This window comes from Phalacrocorax aristotelis, chromosome 8 (assembly GCF_949628215.1).
Source record: "Phalacrocorax aristotelis chromosome 8, bGulAri2.1, whole genome shotgun sequence".
Lineage (NCBI taxonomy): Eukaryota > Metazoa > Chordata > Aves > Suliformes > Phalacrocoracidae > Phalacrocorax > Phalacrocorax aristotelis.
In genome coordinates, this window is record NC_134283.1 from 22,709,500 (window position 1) to 22,725,331 (window position 15,832).

A 15,832-nucleotide genomic window follows, 5' to 3' on the forward strand; every position below is an offset into this window, starting at 1 on the left:
TGCCTTGCAGGGCTATGTCCAAGTGCCTTCATGCCAAGATACAAATGCCCCATATGATGAGCTTTCATGCATTTTATATGCTCCCCTGCTAAAAAGCCTTTCCCAATATTCTGCAGGCCATTGCAATCTTTTCTTGCATGTCTCATTTATCTGTGGCTTAAGTAACTCCAAAAGGAGGAAGACATACATTGTCAAAGTACCTGTACATGGCTTTTGCATGTGTGCTCTCCTTTATTCTGCTTGATAGCTATCCATGGATTACTATCCCTGAAGTTAGCTTCTGGGGCCTGGCTCTCCTCTGTTCTCTCAGAGGGGTCTCTGCTGTGCCTGCCTGAGACTGTGCCTCCACAAACCAGCAGTAAGAATGATCTCTGACCTGCTGCTGCTGGAAGGAACATATACCCCTGCCACACACACCTTTTGGCTTCTCTAGGTGCATCCTAGCCTGGCTTTGTTCTCTTTATACGAGTGTCACCCAGTGCATATTGTCTGAACTGGGTGTTGCTGGAGGGGCCCTGGTTGTCTCTGCCTTGAGGAAGCTGTAAGCCAACATCTCTCTCCTCCTGCGAATGATATTTCTATGCTTGCTGACTCCTTCCTGTCCTTTAATAAGAAATTCTACTCTTCTGTGAGACATTATTGACGCTTCTCAGTATCAACTAAAATTGTATTTCGGTGAATATGAATTTCTGGAATATACCACACCTTAATTCAGTGGGTGACAGGAAGAGTGAGGCAGGGTGTAACTGTGCACGTGAAACTCTGACTGAACATCCACTATTTTTGTGGCCATCTCCCTGGGTGGGCAGATAACAACTCAAAGCGGGAGTGTAGAACACGTTCTTGCCCAAGCAAGTTTTGCTATGGTCTTTGTTGGGGGCAAGGTTGGGGGCTTGAGATGAGGTGCCATTCTACACTTTAATTGAAGCCCTGCCACCCCATGTCACTGGCTGTAGCTTATGTAGAGGCTCCATGTAGTGCTTTCTCCTCTGAACTCTTACTGAGTGTTCTCAGTGAGCTAGGTCAGAGGCTCATCCTCACCAAGGAGCTTGTCGGTCCTTCCATCTGCCTCCAGTCTCCCACCAGACCATCCTATGTCCTAATCTCTTTTCCATGCCAAGTGGGCTGCATTAAGACTTTATGGTGTTACAAGTGACCAACTACTCCTCTTTTCTGATGTGTCCCATAGTCTGGTCCTTCTATTAGCTGCACTGAGACCTAGTGAAGGTTAAAATGCTCTTGGAGAGGTCTGAGCATGCATTAACCATGAAAGCTGAAACATTTTAAGCTGGTCAGAACCTGCTAGGAGACTGGGAGGTTGATGACAAAAACAACTCTACAAAACAAGTAGTTGGAGGTCCTAGGAAAACTGCTGCCACCGTAGTAAATCTAATCCTTTAGGCCTGGGAGGAAATGCCAGTGTAGCCAGGACCTCTGCTATGGTCTTAGTACAGCTGTGCTAATGGAGGCAGATGTGCTCTTGTTGGGACCTGGCACAGGAAAGCAAGCGTTGCCCCTTCCACAGATGAGAGGAAGCTTTTCCAGAGGCCCTGGTACTAGAAGATTTGATTCGTTGTCATGATTGACTGAGCTGTGACTCTTTCTCCTGGGATGAAGCAGGGACTGAATGTGAATAAGTGTGGTCTGGACTTGCATGAAGGAAATGGGAACTACCAGGAAGGATTATGTATTGGTGCTGGTGTCTGCCTGGCCTCGGTAGACAGAAGCAGACCTTTGTCCTTCTGCTGGTCTCTTGTTATCATAAAGGCTTAAAACGCTGTCAGGGGGATATTTCTCATTCAGATTTCCACTGCCACTTGTGCATGGTAACTCCTCTTCCTGCAGGGATGAATCCTTCTCTGACAGCAAGGTTAAAGTAGTCACAATAGGTGAAGTACTCTTTCAAATAGTGGCTGCTGGGCCTCCTTAGAGGCCTTGGCATTTGCTCTATAGACTGTGCATTTCCCCAGACTTCCCTGAAGGATGAGGAAACAAGCAAGTTCAGGGGCATAAATGAAATGGGGAGAGCCATGCTTTGTACTCTGGCAGTGGAAGCTATCTGCGTTGGCTTTCCTGGGACCATCAGTCTGAAAGCAGGCGCTTCTCATGTGTGAAGAGAGTCAGACTTGGGCTGCTCTCCCCAAACCTGGCTGTGGCTTTCATGCCGAGTTGGACTGGGAGGTCATGGATGAGCTCGATGTGACTCCAGTAAGCCAGGAGTAAAGCTGCTTCGAAGTCCTGAGAACAAAAAGGGTTCCAGGCACTTTCCCTCAGTTCCTCATGTATGGTTGACTTTGGCCAGGCTCCTTGCAAGTTGCAAATATCTTTCAGAGAGCAAGATCCATGGTAAGCTGGGAATAGGGAAGAGGTGTGCTAGCATACCATGCAATGACCATATATCCTGGCCTGGTCCTTCCTTGCTGGCTGAATTGAAGAAATTAAATTGGTTTGGTCCTACATTATTGTTGTTGCTTTGGTGAGAGTAATCCTGTGTATGGTCTTTCCTGAAAGCTACTGTGCTGCACTAAGCAAACTTGTAAATGTTTGAAGGCAGATGGTGGAGCTGGGAAATGATCTGCTGTATCCTTGGTCTGGCACACCTCATGGAGATGCATCTATGTGAGGATGCAGATGGTTGTATTTACAAGGAACCAGCTGCTTACTGCAAGGGACTTACCCTCAGTTCTCATAAACAGGCCATTCTTGCTGTCCTGGAGATTGCGATCATCTCCATGGTGAGAGTTGCACAAACAAAAAGGGAGGATAATGACCCTGCAGATTAAAGGGCAAAAGGAGGTTTCCTGGTACGGGAAGCTTATGCTGATTGCCCCAGTTCTAGGTTGAATATCCCTGGAAAGGTAGGCTGCAAACACAGAAGGGCTCTCTGCAAAAACAGTGGGGCCAGAGGTGCATTACCTAGCCCTGCAGCGTGGAGAAAAAAGCAGCACCTGTTTGAGGAACTAAGGTGTGGATTTGTTAGTGGACATGTCCTTTGAGCATATTTCAGAGGCAGAAAGTCCATCTAACAAAAAGTACTGAACTCTGCCTTTAACTGGCTCTGCTTACCTGCCTTTGTGGTTCAAAGGGAAACAGGGCTGCAGTATGTCTTCCTTGTTATCTTGGAAATATAAAGACCAGCAGCATCCTAACGTGTGCCAAGCCTTGCTGTCCCTGCCCATGCCCCAGTCCTGGTGTGCTGGCCTTAAGCTCCCCTTCTTCAGTACCCAAGTACTTGTGGGAAGCCTGAATCTCAACAGAGCTCCAACTCCAGATGCACAGAGCTCCTTCTGCTGTTCTAGTTCAGGCCTGATCCTGTTTGTTTTGGAGCAGCTCCTGCCAAGGAGCATCTTCAGGTCTTTTTCATCATCTTACTTTTTAGAGTTAGAGCTCTACCAATGAGGGCAAATACCCTGCTCTTCAAGCATCTGTACCCCTTCCCTGTTCTGCTGAGGGACATTTGCAAAGGCATCTTCCTCTGTCGGGGCGGGGGGGGGGTAGGGGGGGATGGAACCCAAACAAAAAAAACAAACCCCAAAACCTGATCTCACTTGATGTTTTTTCTGGTTCTCAGCTTGGTTGCCTTATGGTTCAGCTGGTGGTGAAGGTGCCTAGAGCACCATTCCTGTTCCTGCTGGGGACACTTTTCTTCTCAGCTCCTTGTATTTACATGATGCCTTGATCCCTTGCTTGGACCTTCTACTTCGAGAAGGCCACCAGCCTTTCTTATATTCCCAGTTTTCAGGCCAGCTCTGTGTCCCTTCTCTGGCCAGACTGGGAGAACGGGGAGGTAATTTCCCCCCCGTTTCTACTTGGCACTGGTGGAGGCCTCACGTGGAGTCCTGTACTCAGTTCTGGGCTCCTTGGTACAAGAGAAACATGGAAGGACCACAAAGGGCTTGGGTTGGTGGAACTTGTGCTGAGTGCTGCGGTTCCAGATTGAATGTCCTGTTACTGTAGCGCTAAAGGCTGAATCTCCTAATCCTGTATAATGTGAGTGGAGAACTTGATTAGGGATGTCATAATATGGGCTAATGCGAAAGAGCATGTAGCTTTTGATGGTGGAAGTGTGAAAAAGCTTGTGTGTAGCTTCATGAGGGTGTGAATGAAGGTTGTGCCAAAGCTGCCATCCCTGTTGTTTCTGGAAGGGAGTGGGGCAGCAGAAATGTGGCCCTTTCTCCATCCATAGTCTTGGCATGATGGAAAAGTGCTGCTGGCCGTGGAGTTGAGCTCAAGTCCAGCTATCTACAGATTCACCTTTGCTGGTGTCCTACCAGGCACATTTTTGCACATGCTCTCTACAGAGCATGGCAATGCGAGAGCAGTGGGAATGCTGGAAAGACAACTGTTCCCAGCTACCGTGTGGGAAGCTGGAGCCAGGCTCCTCTTGGAGGTGTGCAGGGTTAGGCTGAGACACAATAGGCAAATGGCCATGAGGGAAATGCTGAGAAGCTGTTAGACACTGTTGTGAGTATGGTCAGACAGTGGAGCAGATCACCATGGAGGTTGTGAGATATACATCCTTACAAATAATTCAAAGTTCAGCTGGACAAAGCCCTGAGCAGCTGGAGCTGCCCATGCTTGGAGCAGGACATTAGGCCAGAGACCTCCAGAAGTGTCTTCCAAGTTAATACTCTTTAGTGGTAGGTAGGAGGTGCCCAGGGGTGTGGTTCAGCTGTAGCATAAATCACAGCCTGGGACTATGCTTGACTCCTCTTTTCCTAGGCTGGCATCATAAGGAGACATTAAGGAGGTGCCAGGAGATTCATGTGGGAAGGGTGCATCTTTCCAGAGATGTTTACAGGGGCTGAAGATGTGTGCCCATCTGGTGCCAGGTGCTGGTTTTTGTAGTATTTGTATTGTGACAGGCTTCCTCTTGCGTTCCTTCAGGTACAGCTATATGATTGACAACGTCATTCTGCTGATTACTGGGACCCTGCACCAGCGTTCGATCTCCGAACTGGTGCCCAAGTGCCATCCTCTGGGAAGTTTTGAGCAGATGGAAGCTGTGAACATTGCTCAGACGCCTGCGGAGCTTTACAATGCAATCTTGGTGGACACTCCCCTGGGTGAGCAGAGCCTTTCAAAATACCTCTCACTTGTGTTTGGAGCAGATGTCCTCTTCTCCTCCAGTCTAACTAGGTTCAGCTAAGCCTTAAGTCATGCTCCAGGAAGACAGAGCGGTGGGTAATGCACAGATGTGGCTGCACTACCTGTGGTGGCTGGGCTTGAGTTCAGGTTTATGCCTGTCCTATGCCAGTTTTTCCTCTGGAGGACCAGCTAGCTCTCTGTACGCTTCAACAAATGTCTAAACCAGCACACTGGTAGTGCAGATTGCTGAGGAATTTGGTTTGTGTGAGTGAGGCCTTGAGTTGTCGTGGCAGTGGAGGTGTAGCTAAAGCTGATCTGTTAGATATCTAGGTCCATTTACCAGCTGTTCTGGGAATTGTGACCTGAAATTAGGGAAGAAGGAGAAATTAGTGGTCTTAGACAATGTGATCTTTTTAATAATTGTCATGGGACACATGGTATATTCGCTTCCTTAGCGAAGGACTATCAGGTCCTCCGCTGGAATGACTCAATTTCCAGCACTTTTAGTTGGACCAGTGGGCAATTTCTTGTAGGCAGTTTCTGTAGACAATTATAGAGCTTTGCACAGTCCTGGTCTTGTTCTGAGACTGATACAATTAGCTCTAGATCAAGGAAAGCTCTTTACATACCAAAAAGCCCCAACTAGCAACAGCAAAAAATAAAAGAAAAAGATATCTCCAAAAGCCTCTTTAAGCTCATTGTATAGCAGGATCCTGTGCTGAGGTGTAATGTCTCAGGACATGATGCTAAACTAAGTGTCTTATGAACAGTCAGACAGATATTTTCCTTAAAGGTAAAAGGTGTAAGAAGTGGTTCTGGAGAAAATATGGAAGTCTCTGCAGTAGTAAGAGAAGTAGTCACAGGAGACTTTCTAGGTTAGCAGCTGTGGGGAAAAAATTAATGAGGTATACCTGAGTCAGTGAGCAATTAATCATTCTTTTGGGGTTGCTAGAAAGAACAAAACACTTCAAATCATCATACTATCTTTGATAGAAATAGTTGGTTTTGGAAATGAAAGCACTTGCAAATGCTCTGTGTAGTAATGGGACAAGTGAGGTAGTTGTCATGGAAAAATTATTTGCCAGATAGAGCCCAGCAAAGGCAGGAAGACATGTCTCAAGAGATTTGGGTTGCAAGGTAGGGCAACAACGCAGCAGGAGAAGTGAGGCTCTGCATGCAGCTGAGTTGTGCCTGCTGTAGGGACGATGCGTGGGAAGAAAAACCTCACGAGTAAGCAGGAACTTTCCCATTTTGGGAATAAGAGAGAACCAAGCATTTGAGTGATCGTGGTTCTCAGGGACCTTAAAACTTAGAGATGTGTATGGAGTAAAAATGCCCTGTTATGCTGACGAGGTGGTTCTGGAGGACGAGGCTGGCAGCTGAGGGTCTTTGGCCCTTGCATTCATGCACTTGTAAGCGAGTGAGCTTTGCCTGCTCCTGTCCTGGCTAGGCTGAGGTCTTCAGACCTTTGCCCTGGCCATGCCCTTGAGGCTGTGTACCATCTAGTGTGGCATTTCTTCAGCAGGAGGACATGGGGAGTAGCTGTGTTGCCTAAACAAGCAGGCATGCAGGCTCCATTTGTTTAACTTGCACTTTTTCCAGTGACCACACGCAAAGAAACAGCAGATCTATCTCCTAAAAGTACTTGAGTAGCTACGTGGCTTGGTAGGAATGCCTAACCCCAAATGGCTCTCATAGGTTAGCAGGGCAAAATAAGACTTGCTGTTAGCCTAATTTGGGATATTGGAGGGCCAAGAACTGAAATAGCAGTGTTCTCATTCCTCTGCTACTCTGAAGTAGCCACTGCTTAGCTATCTAGGCTAGCCAGTGAGTCCTGCAGTGAAAACCAGTCCTGGCACACTCTGTTTTCATTTTTGCCAGCCGTAGGGAGCAGTGCTTCTCCAGCTACGTGGCATTGGTCTCATGCTGTTGCAAAGAAACCTCGTTGTGGCTGCTGTCCATGCCAGGGAGCTCATGCTATAAAAGTAGCACACGCTGGTGGTGCGAGCCTGCATCGTACCTGGTTTGTTCCACAAAGCAGAGCACCAGTCTCGGCATGAGTGCGATGTCCTTTACCCACAGCTGGACTGCGTAAGCTGAGAAAGATCACATTTCTCTTTGTAGCAAATTCAGCAAAATTGGTTGCTGAGTGAGAGTTGAAGAAGTCATAAAAGTCCTGTCAATGGGTTTTATTGTGCTCTTGCTAACAAGTGAGTGATACGACAGCCTTATGTTACGCTAGATGTACAAGACTCGTTTTTATCTGCAGCTTGCAGTACCCTGTGTTAGATCTGAAATCTGTGTTCGTTCAGTGGCAACTACTTCTCAGACTCCCTCCCAGAGATACTCTGGCAAAGTATGCAAGGCCGAGCTTTTTACCAAAATACAGTAGTTCATCTTGTCTCCTTTTGCATACCCCTAGCTGTAGAAATAAAAGGCCTCAGAAGAAGTGGAAAATGGGGACTGGTAGACCTGGCCTGGGAAAACAGCTCCTGACTCCAGCCATGGAGTGTCACGGGCTGTAGGAGCTGTGGCATCCCATGTCTCCTTAATCCAACTAAGATATTGGAGGATGAGGGAGAAGCACAGTGCCAGCTTTCTCACGACTCACTAGCGGCTGTTTCGCAGATGCTTAAGCACTGCTGATGTGCTGTAGCAGGCAATTGGGAAGCTGTTTTGTCACCTCAGAGTGCCTGCATCTGGGAACAGTTTGGGTTTTGCTTATTTTTAAATACAGGGTGCTCTGGCACTGATGCTCAGGGCTTAAGCTGAGAATTTCTGCTGAGAATAGGCTGGTTGAGAGCCCCCAGAATGATTGTGGCCTGGGGAACTATGGTGGAGCCTGAGGTTTTGAGTCATGGCAATTTGGTAGCTGCTGAAGATAAGGGCCAGGCCTAGGGAGGACAAGCTCAACATAGGGTGTGTTTCTGCCTGGTATTGTTGAGGACTCTGGAAGGTGCTGGGCATGGATCTGGTTAGGGCAATGGTAACTCTGTCTGTGACTGTTTCAGCTGCTTTCTTCCAAGACTGCATATCGGAACAGGACCTGGATGAAATGAACATCGAAATAATTCGAAACACGCTGTATAAGGTAAATGAGTCTCTGGGGAGGGAAAGAGATGTTAACTTCCCTATTTATTCCTAGCATGAGTAGAGCTCTTTCTTGGGTCAGGAGCCTTCAGCTTAGGCTGCCTTTCTTCAACCAAACAGGAGAGGGTATTTTCCTCTTAAAGTAGATTTAAAAATAAGTTTGCTTACTCTCTATTTTCTTCCCTGGAGTGATGATAGAGTGAACGTGACCAAGAGCTAGTTGCATCTTCTGGAAAATAGAGTGCTCTTGGAGGGGCCTGACATCTGATCACCCAGCTCTGCAGAGTCAGAGCACCAGAGCTAGGCAGAGTGACTTTTATTTTTTTGGGGCTGTCAGGCTGTCAAGGGTCTGTGCAATAGATTTTTTTTTTTTTAAAAGATTCTGCCTTTGAATAAATTTCCTCAGGCCCCAGGCAGGCAGGAGAAGGCTGCTTCTTAACCACATGAGTTTAGATGTGTAGTTAACTGCATTCAAAGGGCTAAAGTGGCTTGATCTTAAACTTGGCTGAAGGACTTCCATGGGCTTGGCTCTCTGTCTTGAGCTCTTTCAGAAGACCCTTCAACAGAGTCTGCTCAAGCCTTCAGTGGCTGTGGTTGGGGTTAGATGCTCTTGGTAGAGCAGCATAAAAGGTGCAGCTGGGGTGGAGTTGTCCTGCAGGCACAGGGATGTGGAGGGGCTAAGGATCAACTTGCCCTGAGCCTGTGCAGGCAGCTGTTGTCTCCTCTACAGGCCCTGTCTGGTTTTAGCTGGCAGTATCAAAGCATGTGTTTATGTGCAGGCTGTGGCTATCGCTCCATCTCAACTCTCTGGATTAAGGGTGGGATGCAGATTGTATCTGCCGACCTTGTTTTGGCTGGTCACAGCCAGCCTGCAGTCAGTGTGACCTCTGCTTCCCAAGGAAGTCCTGGCCTGTTTGGAGAGGCAGAGAACAGGTCAGGTGTGAAGGGAAGAAGGCAAAAGGAGGAGAGGAGGAGCTGCGTGTCAACAGTTATGCCCAGCTGCCTGTGGCCTCTGGCATGTACTGGTCTTTTGCTGTAATGGGGGGAGGTATGCCTGTATGCATAAATACCTGCACCCTTGCAGGGTGCAGACCTCTGTGTTGAGATGAGGGAGGCAGAGGAAGGCAGGGAGCAGAGCAAGTGCAGGGCAAACAGGCTGGGCTGGGGGGTTGTCTCCTTGGGTCCCAGCTGCCACGTCCTTTCCTGTCTCCTTTTTGAGGCCTGATACTCTTTTGCATTCTGCTCTTCCTATACCCAAAGTGAAGTGTAGATGCCTGGTATCCCTTGGCGTGTGCTGGGACTGGCTTTGGATAAAGAGCAGTCCCTGGGGACATAGGGGCTCCGTCAGTAACAAATCATGGTGACACAAGGGTGAAAGATGTAACTGCTGCTTACAGGCTCTCCCCTGAAGCCACCTCTCACCTCAAGGACTAGAAAATGCATAATACAATGTAAATGGTCTTCACAGGCAAATGGGGGAAATAAAATCAGGTCTGAAATCTGCAAGAGCTGCTCTGAGGAACAGAGCAGGTGGGCATCTGGAATGGATGCCTGTGTCCAGGAGAAGTTGGCATGGGGAGGGGAAGAGCTACGTCCCAGACCTACTGGAGGTTTTTTGAAGGAATAGGCAAGCATGTAGACAGAAGGTCTGAGTAGAATTCATAGGAGGAAAGCAATTACAAAGGTTTCTGTTACCAATGACAGGTGAGAAGGTTCTCAAATGGAAATATGGTTAAGATGGGGAGCAGAGGTTAAAAGTAAGGGGTCAGCTTTTAGTGCAGAGTGCGGTCGGTAGTAGAGTCCTGCAGCGGAGGCATGCTGGCATTATCTTCAGTGCTTGCTCCCATTTTTCCACGTCTTTAACGGATACATTGAAGATGGCCGACTGTTGCCCTTTGCTGGTGACTTTATTCTAGGAACCAACTGAAGGAGCTTTGACTGGACAGTAAAATATAGCAGGCAAATCAATGTGGATAAATGTGGAGTGATGTATCGGAGATGCAAGGAGGTAATCCTAACTTTGCTTGTACAGTGAGGGTCTCCTTGTTCCTTTCTATTACTAAATGAAATCTTGGGTTATGACTGACCTAAGCAAGTGTCTGTCTATAAGGCAATCTGTTCCTAACAGTAGAAAAGAACTGCACAGATATCACCATGCTGCTGCATACATCTGTAGTGCTTTTGTCCTGAACACTGTCTCATTACTCTCTTCTCTCATCTCTGAATATGAACAGGAGAAGTTGCTAAGGAGGACACGTTTAAAGATTTGGGTACAATGACTCCTGTATGGGAAACTACAAAAGCGGTTGGGATTCCTCACCTGGAAGAGGAGTGAATCAGAGCTGCAGTTGTAACTGCAGACAGAGTTGGAAAAAACATGGAGGGACAGGCCACAGATCTCCCTTCAGGCTGGAGGTGACAGACAAACGAGGCTAGCAGGAGGCAGAGGGTAAATGAGTGGGTTTACAGAAGTCAAAGTCCATTAAGGATTATTAAATGCAAAGGGACTACCATTTATGGGGTAAGGGTTTCAAGGACACTGGAGAGTTTCTGTAAATTGCCAACATCTGTGGAGGGGTCTATACAGGAGGGTACCCCATGTGGCTGTTTGAGGAGTTCACCTATTTTTGCTTCTAAAGCCTTAAGTTTGTGCATGAACTCTGAGAAGGGCAGAGGCAGTGACTGAACCTCTTACCTAGGTTCCCTCTTCTGTCAGTGTCAAGCAAAGTCCATTATCCAAGTCCTTGTTCCTGTGGTAAATCTGCAAAATGATGCTCTATGCTCTCCTGCACTTGAGCAGTGGCAAGTGCTGGAGACAATGTTTCTTTGACGTGTGATGCTCACCCAGCAGTGTCTTCTCACATTATGCGGTAACGAATAGTTACAGAACACAGTAACCCAGGTGCTTTCCTAGTGCAGAGGCTGAGGGTGTTCAACACATGCATTTTTGGTCCATCATCAGTCCTGGAGGAGCTGTGACAAAGCGGAGATTTGTGATGTCTCAGCATCATTTTATTCCATCCCTTTTAAGTGATTCTGGTTGCAGCTATCTGTCCAGGGAGGTATTCTAATCACATGATGGCTTCTTCTGAGAAAGTTTTTGCTGAATAGCACTTTTAGCCATGCACTGCCTTCATCGGCTCCCCCGGGAGATACAGTCATCTTCCAGCTGGATTACGGTACATCTCCACAAAGGATTACGTTTCCTGGAGGCAGCATAGTTGTGCCTAGCCTTATGTTTTCTGCGGTGCTCCAGTTGGGATGGAGACCAAGCGGCTGCAGTGCAAAAAGAGAATTACAGAATGGCTAGTTTCCTTCACAGATGTCCTGCCTCATCTCTTGACTCTGCTTACACAGCGGTACTTTCTGAGCGTAGGTCTTGCAGCTATAGTGTTGTGGCTTGGCATGTTTGTGGAGGCCAGAGTGGGGTCAGGAAACCATGTGAGACTTCAGTAAATCCTTTGGAGTTTGACAACTCAAAGGAGAAAAATAGGCTTTAACCTGCCTGCCTGGGGACCTTGCCTGCAGTAAGCTCATGCAGTCACTTGAACAAACCCAACTACAACCCTTCATGAAGTGCAGCTCCTGGGGGAAGTACTGAACCTTGTGTGGGCTTGGCATCCAAGTTTATGTGGGGCGAGAGTGTCTGTACTGTGTAATAAAGTATCTGGGACCGTTGCTGCTTGCACTTTGTCCCCAGCTGAATGGTCCTATGGGGCAATAGATGAAGCTGTGTAGCAGAGTGCTCATCTGCCCTCTTCTCTCTTCCAGGCTTACCTGGAGTCCTTCTACAAGTTCTGCAAGGTGCTGGGAGGTACCACAGCAGACGCCATGTGCCCGATCCTGGAGGTAGGTCTGGAAACCCCTGTAGCTGGATGGTATTGCTGTGATATTCATTGCTCTGTGCTCAGGCCCAGCTTGCCTGCCAACATTAAGGATGCTAAAGATATTCTTCAGCATCCCCATACACACTCTGCCTGCTCACTGGGAGACCTAAGAAAACACTGCCTGCACATGATTTTGGATAGGTTCAGTTTCCCATTCCTGATCTTGCTGGGTGCTGACACATCTGTTGCCTTTGTGACATCTTCATCCTCTCACGTGGATAACGAGCTGGAGAACAACCAGAGCTGTTCAGGACACAGCCTGTCTCCATGCCAAGGCTAGCTGTGGGATGTGCAGGGCTTAGGGGCAGTAGGTGAGAGAGACGTCTTGACCTGGGCAGGGTTCTGCTCCATGGTATGGCTTGTGCCTGGGGTGGAGTTTTCCTTACTTGACTAGTTCCCAGGTATCAGCTACTGGGCATACTGGGAGCCTGCACACATAGCCTGCCCTGGCTGGACATCAGATAGCTGTATGCGTCCCAGGTACCTTGCTCATGCTGCCCTCTGATGTGGTGCTGTTCAGAGCAGCATTAGTATCTGCTGGCCTCTGTCAAAGATGCTGCATCCCAAGGTGAACCACCTTTTTCCCTGCAGTTTGAAGCTGACCGGAGGGCCTTCATTATCACCATTAACTCGTTTGGTACTGAGCTGTCCAAGGAGGATCGAGCAAAGCTGTTCCCACACTGTGGCAAGCTCTACCCTGAGGGCCTGGCTCAGCTGGCCAGAGCGGATGACTACGAACAAGTCAAAAATGTTGCTGACTACTACCCTGTGAGTGCTTTGGGGTGAGGGCCATGGGGACTGGTGCCAGGACCTGCTCTGGATCAGAGCTTCTCAGGGGTTGGGGGAACCTGTGGATTGAAAGCCTGGGGAGGGGGTTGCATATCTTCTGCTGTTACTGTTGGTCCTCTGCTCTGCTTGGCCAAGATGGAGTTGTCTTGGCTGGGATGTTGTTGGTTTGTTAGTCATGGTTAGCAGTGGTGTTAGGGAGACCAGGTGTGCCCTATGCACCCTGTCCCAGGGTGTGGGAACTGCCCTCACCACCAAACCCTTGAGGTATCGGTGTGGCAGCAATGACAGGCTCTTCGGCCGGTTGGGGATGGAAATGTCCCTTCAGTGAGGTGGTGTGCCGTATCTCCAACTCTAGTAGGTCACTCTGAGCTCTGGTTCAGTCTCAGGGGAGATGCTGACCTAGGAGGACATGCTTGGATGTGTGCAAGTTCCTTAAGCTGCTCTTGTGCATGGCTGGAGCTTGTTTTGGAGTTAGAGGACTGTGTTCGCTTGCTGAAGCAGCCAGGGCATGTGCCAGTGTTTGGGCACAGGGGCCTGGCCCAACCGCTCCGGTCTGTACGTGGAGGGGTCTGTACCTGGTGTGTCCTCCCTGCAGACTTAAGGTGATGATATGGCTTTGAGCACTGCACATTTCAGAGAAGGGGTAGCATCTCTGGCTGGACAAGCTCACAGATGAAATAAAGGCTTCCTCTGCCTTATGGGGCAATTGCCTTCAGCTGGTGTATGTGCAGTGCAGCCTCGGCAGCATCCACTTGCCAATGCTCATGTGTCCACAGGGCAGACTCTTGGTTTCTGTGTTGTCTGCTGAACTGGCATGGTGGCTGGGTGTTTGTTTGATGTACAGGGCCCAGGGATGCTGCTGAGCTTGGAGGGCTTTGGATTTTGGGTATATCTTCTTACAATGTATTCCTGCAGGAGTACAAGCTGCTATTTGAAGGAGCTGGCAGCAACCCTGGAGACAAGACGCTTGAAGACAGGTTCTTTGAGCATGAGGTGAGTGAGCCCCAAGATATGGTTTAGTGGGGGACTTGGCAGTATTAGGTTTATGGTTGGACTTGATGATCTTAAAGGTTTTTTCCAACCTAAATGATTCTGTGTGCCTACCTGTGCCATTTGCAGAGCTCAGGGTGGCAGCAAGCTTGTCTGATGCCCTGTCAGCAGTGTTGTGGACAAAGAGTTTGGGGTGAGGAAAAGGATACTAGCCCTCTGCTCCAGTGAGGGAATGGGTGCCCAGCATGGTGCTCAGTCCATGTTCTCACCCAGGCAGATTAGTGTAGTGTGAGAGGCAAGTTTGGGGCTGCTGGTGGATATTTGGTCCATCGTTAGCAAAACCGGAGCGCAATTATGTGGGAAAGGAGGATTTTTCAAATGTCAGGGCCAGTCCTGAGCCATGTGCTATAGATCAGAGCTGCCCCGATGACCTAGAGAGGACAGAGCAGGATACCTGTGCTGAGTCCCCCAGCCTGCTGGGGAAGCCATGGGACCTCCCAGGTTGCTCCACACTTGCCTTGACCAGCTCCCCCCACCTGCAGCAGACAAGTGACATGTCCTCCTCTGGGCTTTCCCCAGGTGAAGTTGAACAAGCTGGCCTTCCTCAACCAGTTCCACTTTGGAGTCTTCTACGCCTTTGTGAAGCTGAAGGAGCAGGAGTGCCGCAACATTGTGTGGATTGCAGAGTGCATTGCCCAGCGGCACAGGACCAAGATTGACAACTACATTCCCATCTTCTAACCTTGCTCTGCTCCTGTTCAACTCTCCTGCCCCTGGAGTCCAGAGTAACCCCAGTCTAACTCTCTGACTTATCCCTTGCCCAGATTCCGGGGATGTCCCATCTGTGGAACTGGCTCAGATGAGGAAACTGTACAGTTGTTAGTTAAATTATTCACAAGCTGAAGTTTGAGTTGTGTGTGCTGTGAGGGGTCCGGAGGGACCAGTGGCACAGGCTTGTCCCTCTTGTGTAGCAGGAGGGACACCTCCTGTTGTGTAACTAATAGTCGCCATGTTGCTATACTAATCTGCTGTATGCGCTTATGCTCGTAGAGCAAGCACCAGCCAGGGGATTGCTGCCTCCAAGGGGTTCCCACTGCCACAGAGGAAGGCATCAGGTCTGCCATGGCGGGGGTCCTCTGTCAGTGCTCTGCACGCCTCCTAGTCAGTGTTGTTCCTGTGAGATTTAGTCTGAGTGTGATTTGTAGCATAGCCCATGCTGCTGTGCAATCCCTGCATCCCCCTGTAGCTAACCTTGACCTGGGAGAGACCGAGCAGCCCTGGCCAGGACTGGGATGGGACCTGTGAGAACACAAGGGCAGAGCCAGAGTGCTTGTGGAGCATGTTCCTCCCTACTCTGGCAGCATTTGCACAAGTGCAGCCTCACTGTGTCCTCAGAAGCAGCTCTAATCAGTCTCCCTTTCAGCTTGAAAAGGTTCTATAAGGTGGCTGAGCTCCTTTTCCCCTGAAGACCCATGGCTTGGAGTTTACTGGCACAACCAGCAAGGGTCGAGGCTCCTTTTGGTTTGCAGATGGTGCTGGACACCTGCACCACCTCAGGGCAGACAGCCAGGCTGGTGCAGCCTCCTCCCATGCACAGGGTCTCCAGGCTGGCACTGCTGTGGAGCTGTACAGGCACAGCTGCCCTTGGGGTCTGACTCTGCTCTGTCACCCTGATGAGTGCAGAGGGCAGCTGTTGGCAGAGACGTCCCATGCCCTATCTAGCTCCTGCCCATCTGTGGTTAGGGGCTGGGAGCCAAGCCCTGGGCATGGTGTGGCAGCTCTGCTCCTTGCTGCTTGAGGTCTGGGAGCTGCCCTGCAGTGATCTGGTATTGGGGAAGTCTCACTGGTGCGAAACACATGCTCAGTGCTGCTGCTGGGAGGGATGGGTGGAGAGTGGGTCTGTCCCAGCTTGTGCTGTGGTCACCTCTACAGTGTTTGTTATCCTGCGATCCTCTCTTCTCTACCCCAATAAATATCTGCCTACTGCA

The 15,832-nt window shown here is 49.1% G+C and overlaps 1 protein-coding gene across 1 annotated transcript in view; it reads left to right on the plus strand.

The window, feature by feature from the left end:
- Positions 1 to 15,832, plus strand: part of ATP6V0D1 (ATPase H+ transporting V0 subunit d1) — a 36,048-nt gene extending 20,216 nt beyond the window's left edge. Inside the window, exons 3-8 of the mRNA XM_075101840.1 lie at positions 4,888 to 5,066; positions 8,100 to 8,179; positions 11,950 to 12,027; positions 12,657 to 12,833; positions 13,770 to 13,847; positions 14,424 to 15,832. Coding sequence (XP_074957941.1) covers positions 4,888 to 5,066; positions 8,100 to 8,179; positions 11,950 to 12,027; positions 12,657 to 12,833; positions 13,770 to 13,847; positions 14,424 to 14,585 — 754 coding nt within the window. The 3' untranslated portion in view covers positions 14,586 to 15,832. The remainder of the gene's footprint in view (positions 1 to 4,887; positions 5,067 to 8,099; positions 8,180 to 11,949; positions 12,028 to 12,656; positions 12,834 to 13,769; positions 13,848 to 14,423) is intronic.